Source organism: Lynx canadensis, chromosome A1 (genome assembly GCF_007474595.2).
Source record: "Lynx canadensis isolate LIC74 chromosome A1, mLynCan4.pri.v2, whole genome shotgun sequence".
NCBI lineage: Eukaryota > Metazoa > Chordata > Mammalia > Carnivora > Felidae > Lynx > Lynx canadensis.
In genome coordinates, this window is record NC_044303.2 from 179,004,060 (window position 1) to 179,011,532 (window position 7,473).

The 7,473-nt window shown below is 51.6% G+C and overlaps 1 protein-coding gene across 1 annotated transcript in view; it reads right to left on the bottom strand.

Moving 5' to 3' along the window:
- Positions 1 to 6,524, bottom strand: part of KCNIP1 (potassium voltage-gated channel interacting protein 1) — a 213,467-nt gene extending 206,943 nt beyond the window's left edge. Inside the window, exon 1 of the mRNA XM_030327687.1 lies at positions 6,230 to 6,524. Coding sequence (XP_030183547.1) covers positions 6,230 to 6,290 — 61 coding nt within the window. The 5' untranslated portion in view covers positions 6,291 to 6,524. The remainder of the gene's footprint in view (positions 1 to 6,229) is intronic.
- Between the last annotated feature and the right edge of the window lie 949 nt (positions 6,525 to 7,473).

Below are 7,473 nucleotides of genomic sequence, written 5' to 3' on the forward strand. Positions count from 1 at the left end.
AAACACTGCTCATTCCTTGCCTGATGAATGGGAACATCAACTCCAGGGCCATTATGCAGAACTTTGCAGTGTTCCCCGCCACAAGCAGACCTGGATTTCTCATCTGTGCTGCCGCATTCTTGCACTACTTGGAGCCATCAAGAACACGCCCTGCTCCATCCATCCTTACCTCCACACAGCCAACATCCATCAGGTCTGGGCCCAATATCAGGCCTGACAGAAACGCTTGAATATAACTCATTCCTTTAGAGCTAGTCAGAGAGATAAATGTATAAACCCATAATCACGTAATGTTCATAATTGTAGCGTGCAGAAGCAGCAACAGCTGCAGAGGTAACAGGGGAGGGAAAGATGTGCTCTATCTCCAGGAGCCTGGGAGTGGGTGATATTGAATGAGGTCTTGAAGGATGTGTAGGAGTTTGCCAGGTGAATGGGGAGGTAGAGGTGAAGGGTGAGTGGAAGCCAGAGTGGACCTCGGGCAGAGGTAATATCAGGGAAGCAATGCTTTAAGGATACTTCAGATGTTGCTTAGTGAATCAATAAATGGGCAGACAAATACACAGGTTCTTGGTCTCACCCGAGACAAGGTAAAAGTGAACCCAATATACAAGGGAGGTCATTCTGGGTCAGTCCTTGCTTTAGATTTTTTTTTTTTTTTTTTATCAATCAACAAAAGAGCAAAAGCTTAAGAGATACCTTCCCATCTTCTTGCCTTCCCCCAAAACACTACACACCTACTGATACCCAAAAAACTACAGGGCTTTTCTTGACTGAATTTATAATTTTTAGCTTTCTAAGAAGCACATGCTATGTTTATTATTATCTGTACCATGGCTTCCTATCCCATGGACTCCTTCCAGTTTTCATGGGGGATAGCTTAGATCCAGGGTTGGGGTAGCATGACAATCAATGCTCTTCATGAAAGACAGTCTTTCACTATAGCCTTCCGAGGACTTCATTACTCATTCATTAATTTATGGATACATTCATTCATGCATGTACTCATATCTTCAATCATTCCCTCTGGCATTCATTTGATATTTCATTTGCTCCCTTTCATTCATGTATTTACTTATTCCTCCATTCATTCAATCATTCATTCTTTCACTCACATGTCAACATATGCACTCACTGTTCATTTTCACATTTACTAAACATTCATTGAGCAAAGCCCTTCTAGGTATACAAAGAGGTCCAGACTGTGTCCCTTGCCAGGGACAAACCTCCTCATTTTAGGCAGTAGTCCCTCACTTCTATCTTTCAAACTTTCCATTTCCCTCTTTCTGTTCACCTTGATCTCCACTGAGTTTCTTCTGGGATTGAGATCCCAGAACTGTGCCTGGCACTGGGTGTGGGCTCCTCAAGCTTTTGTGACTCTCAGGAGCTGGGGAGTAGGAACACTGTTCTCAGCATCTCCCTGCTAAATGGTAAACAGATTCAGTACGTTTCATGGACAAAGCCAATTCAAAGCCAGCAGACCAAATAAGAGAATTCATTCAAGGCAAAGGGCTGGTAACCGAAATTCCAGCGGGAAGCTAACTTTTCCTGCAGGGTCTGCAATTCTAGAAAATAACAGAGAGCGGCCAACCATTCCATTATTTATAATTTCCTCCAGAAAAGATTTATTGAGTACCTACTATGTGCAGGAAACCAGGCTGAGGACTTTGAGGAATGATTCAGACAAGTTCCCTGCAAGAAGCTGACACTCTGGAGTCAGGGGTTGGGCGGGGGGTTGGGGAGGTGTGGTTAACACCTCCATCCAGTGCCTACTTGAATGCATGACTTGAAAGTCATGAAAATGCATACTTTAGGGGCGCCTGGGTGGCTCAGTCGGTTAAGCGTCCGACTTCAGCTCAGGTCACGATCTCACGGTCTGCGAGTTCGAGCCCCGCGCCGGGCTCTGGGCTGATGGCTCAGAGCCTGGAGCCTGCTTCCGATTCTGTGTCTCCCTCTCTCTTTGCCCCTCCCCCGTTCATGCTCTGTCTCTCTCTGTCTCAAAAATAAAAAAATAAACGTTAAAAAAAATTAAAAAAAAAAAAAGAAAATGCATACTTTAAACTATTTGGGAATGTAGATGAGAGAAATCACTGCCTCCCAGGGCCCAGGGAAGCTTTCTTGACTGTGGAAATAGCTGAGTGAGGTCTTGGGTTATGGGTGGAATGATAATTATCGGACCAGGAGATGGCGGAAGGGTAACACGGAGTTAGAAGGGTAACACAGAGTTAAAAGGATGGACAAAGATGCAGAAGCAGGGGAGACCCAGCACAAACAACTCCGTAAATTAGTACGCCTCTCTTAGACATAAGGAAACTGGCATCTCCAAGGTGAAATGATTTGCCAAAGGTCCCCTGATACAAGGGCTGTGTGACAGCAGAGTTTCTGCTTCTCCACGCCTCGCTGCCTTTCCTTGGTCTCCCAGATCTTCTGGGTTGAGCATGCTGCCCGATTAAAAAACTACAAACCCAGCTTCATCAGGACCCCTCCGGTTCCACAAATTCTCCAAGGTGGTTCACTGATCTAGGAATCAGGAAACCGATTCCATATTTGTCCCTAACTTGCCACGGGGACTTAGAAAAAGCATCTCATAGGTGTGGGCTTTAGTTTGCTCATCTAGTCAGTGAGCACTCTGGAGATCCCAAGCTCAGACCTTCCTGAGGGTTCTGAATGTTTTCTTCTGGCAGTGGAGGACTGATAACCCATTTGCTTACAGGCATATCTCCACTGAGATGGCCTTGGTCTAGTGATGTTCTGCCTAAATTCTCTTGCCCCCCACAGGCTCCGCAGCTGCACCTGCATCAGCCTTCTCTGGTCACCCCACACCCCAACCCTTCGCGCTTACTTGTTAAAGCCCAGAGCAGTGTCCCGAGCAGTGTCCTTGGTATAAGCACATGCAAAACTCCTGGAGCCAGAAATTCTACCTAGGACCGGGCTGCAGAAGCTGAATCCCCAAAAGCAGGGTGGCCTTTCCTCATTCTTAATTAAAGAGAAACAAAGATCCCAAACAGAGAAGGAAAATGAATTTGAATGTTTTTATTCAGTGACCCTGCTCTTAAACGAATTCAGATTTCGGCTGCCTTCAGGAAGCTCTCCCTGAACACTCAGCTTGGGCTATGTGTGTCTCTCTCTCAGCACTAGTCACATGGGGCTTTTGCCCTACTTAAAAAAAATGTATACGTGCTACCAAATTATATTTTGGAAACACGCAGGGATTTGTTCAGCAAGCTATGTTGTTTTCAGGACCAGCCACGGAGCAGAGGTCAGTGGAGGCTCAGTAACAGGACCAGCCTCGGTGTATCTAAAGTTTTGGGTCCTAGTTATCTGGACAGTGCTGGAAGAGGGCTCCAGAAACAAGGAGGTAGGACTCCCAGAGGCACTGCCTACTTCCAGGATGGCCTCACTCGAGGCATTTGGAAGCCACAAACAGTTTAGAGCCATAAATTGAACAGAAGCTAAAATGTGCTGACCACTTACTACATAGCAGAGCTCGTGCTGAGCATTTGACTTGCATTATCCCTGAAATTCACACAACCCAACAGCTATTTTAAAATGGTAACTACCACTACTGTCTCTGTTTTACACTTGAGGCAAACACGGCAAGTGAGTGGTAGGCCTGGATTTGAATCCAGCAGGAATTGAAAATACCCACCATCCTCTTCTAACTGCTTCTAATTAGATCCGAGCCTGATGTCTCAGAGATCATAGTAGCAGTCCCAGCAAGAGCATCAGCAATAAAAACCTCCAAGTTTGAGAGCAGGATGGAACCTGAGGAGAAACTGAGGTCCCAAGGTGGGGGGAAGGGAACTGGCCAGGAAGTGACCCCTGACCACTAGCCTCCCCAGCCAGTTTCTAAGTCACTTCTCTCTGCAGGAAAGGTCTTCTGCTGATTAGCATTCCTCAGAGGAAGATGGTAAGATAAGACTCTGCTTGGGGGCAAATGCCAGGAGAAATATACACAGCTGGAGCCCTGGACAATTCAGCCAACGTGGTGGAACTTTGTGCAAGAGGGGCCGACCACTCAGGGCTGGGGCTTGCCATGGCGGCCTGCCCAATAGCCTTGACCCGCTGTGAGCTTCAAACAGGCTTTGTTGTGACAGTTAAATAAGAAGGTGCAGAAGAAGCACCCAGAACTGTGCCAGGCACACAGTAAGGGCTCACTGAATGCAGGTGCCCCTCTTCTCTTTCTTAGGATCCTGGGAGAGAGCAATGGGACTCCAATGGGAATTCACTGGGGTGACCCAGAATTTTGTGCAGGAGAAGGGAATGGTAGACAGTAATGTTTGAGCTTTTAATCTTTGCCTGACCCTGTGCAAGGAACTTCATATCCATCCTTATTTATTTATTTATTTTTTTCACGTTCTTACAAGTCTCCTTTGGGTCCCTGGTGGCTCAGCCAACACTGTATATGTAGCATGGTCCTCCCTCCCTGTACTTCCCACACACCCAGTTTCCTGCCTGGACGTAGTATTGTCACCCATGTTATGGATGAGAAAACTGAGGCTAAGAAGGGTGAGACTGGCCTGAGATCTCAGAAGGAGGCGCTGATGAAGCTGGGATGCACACCCAGACCCCACTGGACTCCAGAGCTCAAGATCTTTCTGTGACACCTAGCTGCCTCCCAGAAGTGCCACAGGCATTGAAAATATTTTAAAACAAACCCCTGGGTTTCTTGTACCCACAGTCCCCTGGCCTCTGGGGCCTCACAGTGGTCAGACAGATGATGGGGGTTTGGTGCTGAATTGTGTTCCCACACAAGTGGTATCTGAGGATCTGTGAGAAAAAGGGCTCTGAATGTCAAGGTCCTGGACCAAGGCTTGCAGACCTGTCCTGCCCAAGACTGGTAAAAAGGCAACCAGACCCTTCCCTGGATGTGTAGGATGTGTAACTCACGTGGCCTTAGACTCATGTTCTAAGATGTAAACACCAATCCAGCTTCATCACCTAAGATCTACCTCCGGAGGTCTCATTGCTCAGTGCTCAACCAGCCCAATGTCTCTGGGAGCTAGGCCAGATGCCTGGACCCCTTGAAGGCAGGTTACGCATGAGGAACTCTGGGACACAGACCTGCCTAACGAGTCAGGGGAGACCAACGAAGTCCTAAGAGCAGATCATTGAGCACCCTGGGGTCCAGCCTTACCTTAATACAATTCGAATCACTAATCAGCATTAAGGATTGGGAGCTATGACCCCCACCTATAGCCAGAACCTGAGCTCCAATGGTAGAACTTGAAGGTTTAAGTGTCAGTTTACTTGAAACCCTTCTGCCACTCACAAGAGGATTTGAGCATTAAACGAAAGAACACAAAACCCATCATTTTCTTTCTTCCTAACTGCATCCTGTCTCTTCATCCCAACAACCAACTTTCTAACTGCTGGATAGGAGGCCTGCGTAGTCTCCCGTGGTGCAAGATATGTTTGCCCCAACTTCACATGGACCCATTTGACTCATGTCCCACCGGCGGGGGAGACTGGGCATGTCTCAGCTGGGGAAAGGCAGCTATGGAACAGGGTCCAGGAAGGAGGGACTGCAGGGACTCACAGTTTCTAATCCCTGACATAGGCTCATTGCTCCATCACACCTCGTCGGTGCCTTCAGCCCCCCCCCCGGTGGTTCCCAGAGCATGGCAGCACCCTTGCGTGACACCCTGGCTCCTAGTGACTCCCCCAGCCACCAGGACATGAGCCCTGGGAGTTTCACCACCTGGCAGCAGCTGATTCCTTTTGGCTTGCAGAGGTTTATTGGGGTGGGCGCACAGAGCACTGTCTCCCGGATGAGGGACTCCTAGGTCTGCACCAGCACTACTACCAGGAGGAGTGTGTGCATGTGTGAGAACCCCTGCTGGGTGCCCACAGTTGCACAATCGCCAGCAGTCATGGGAACGGGAAGGGCTTCCCAACATTCCAACCAGACAATCCAGTCACCCCCCACCTGTGAATCTGACTCTTCCTTCTGTTCCCAGAGATTTCCAGGAGGAGTGTCCTGGCACCCAGTGCCCTACAGGGGATCTCCCCCGCCCCTGGGGCCAGTGCCCACTCTGGCTCCTTGTGCGTGTTCACGATATTCACACCAAACCTCCCGCCAGGTTTCTGACTCCTTCGGATACAAGAACCTGCCCTCGCTCATGATGGAGAGGAGGGCCCAGGCCAAGGAAGGCAGGGGGCACACCCCAGCTCAGCACGGAGCACCCCCAAACCCAGCCAGGGGAACAAAAGGAAGAAGGAGGTGGCTTACCTTTAGAAGGTCGCCTTTGTTTGGTTTGCAGAGACGAGAAGGTGCCCATGACGGCCCCCATGGCAGCGAAGACTTGTGTGCGACTTGGGACCCCTTGCCCGGCCCCTCCCCTCCCCTGCAAAGAAATCAGTGTGGCTCCTCTACTCTGAATTGGAGGAGGAAAAAAAAAAAAAAAAAAAAAAACACCCGGCAGCTCGCCTGCAGCTTGGTATTCAGCGAGCGTGGGGCTGGGGCGCTGGGAGCCTTTTCTTTCCTTCTTCAGCCCCGCACATGCACTGACTCACCGGGCCAGCGGCTCCCCGCGAGCCTTCGGAACAGGGCCGGGCCGCTTCGCGCGCCACCGGCCGAGGACGCTGCCCCGCAGCCTGCTCGGTGCCGGACACGGGGCGGCGCGCCCGCCGGCCGAGGCTCCCGAGCCAGCGGCGCGTGCGGTGCGGGAGCCGCGCTCGCCCGCCCCTGCTGCCGCACGCTCCGCTCCCCTCCCGGCGCTCGGGCTGGCTCTCGGGGGGCCGGGTACCAATCATGAATGAACAGAGCCAGGGACCGCGCGGAGCGGAGCCGCGCGCCCGCCCGCCCGCCTGCCCGCGCTCCGGGCGAGTCTGAGGCGCGCGGAGTGGCCGGCGGGTAACCCCGGAGGGGCGGGGCGGGGGGCCGGGCCCACGAGGGGTGCCCGCCGCCCGCGTCGCTGCCCACCGCCCTGCGCGCCCGCACCTGCGGGGCCGTGCGCCCCTCCGGGGCTGCACCCCTGGGCGCACAGACCGAGCTAGGCACCTGGCTGATGGGTGGGGTTCAGGGGGCGGCCGCAGATTGCTCCCCGAGAGAACGCGTGCCTGTGTGTGTGTGTGTGTGTGTGTGTGTGTGTGTGCGCGCGCGCGCGTGTGTGTGTGTTCCTGCGTGTGATCCGCTATTTCATTTGACTTCAAGGGAAATCTTATTTAACCCACCACCTGAATTCGCGGGATGGGGAGAAAGTCTGCCCCACCCAGGGAGAGATGAAAAACATACATCCAATTGGGTTGTCATGGGAGGAAGGGACCCTCCTGCTCCTGGCCAGGGCCACCCTCTACTGATGGAAAATTGGGGGAGAGGGGCAGAGGAGCCCCTGTGGGCCTTGACTTTTCTTTTTCGTTTCTCCCCTCTTTCTGTCCCTCCTTCATCCTTCTACATCCTCCTGCGTCCCCCTCCCCCAATAATTTCTTAGCCATCAGCTACAGGGCAGGCTGAGAGTTAGTGCTGTGGGGGTA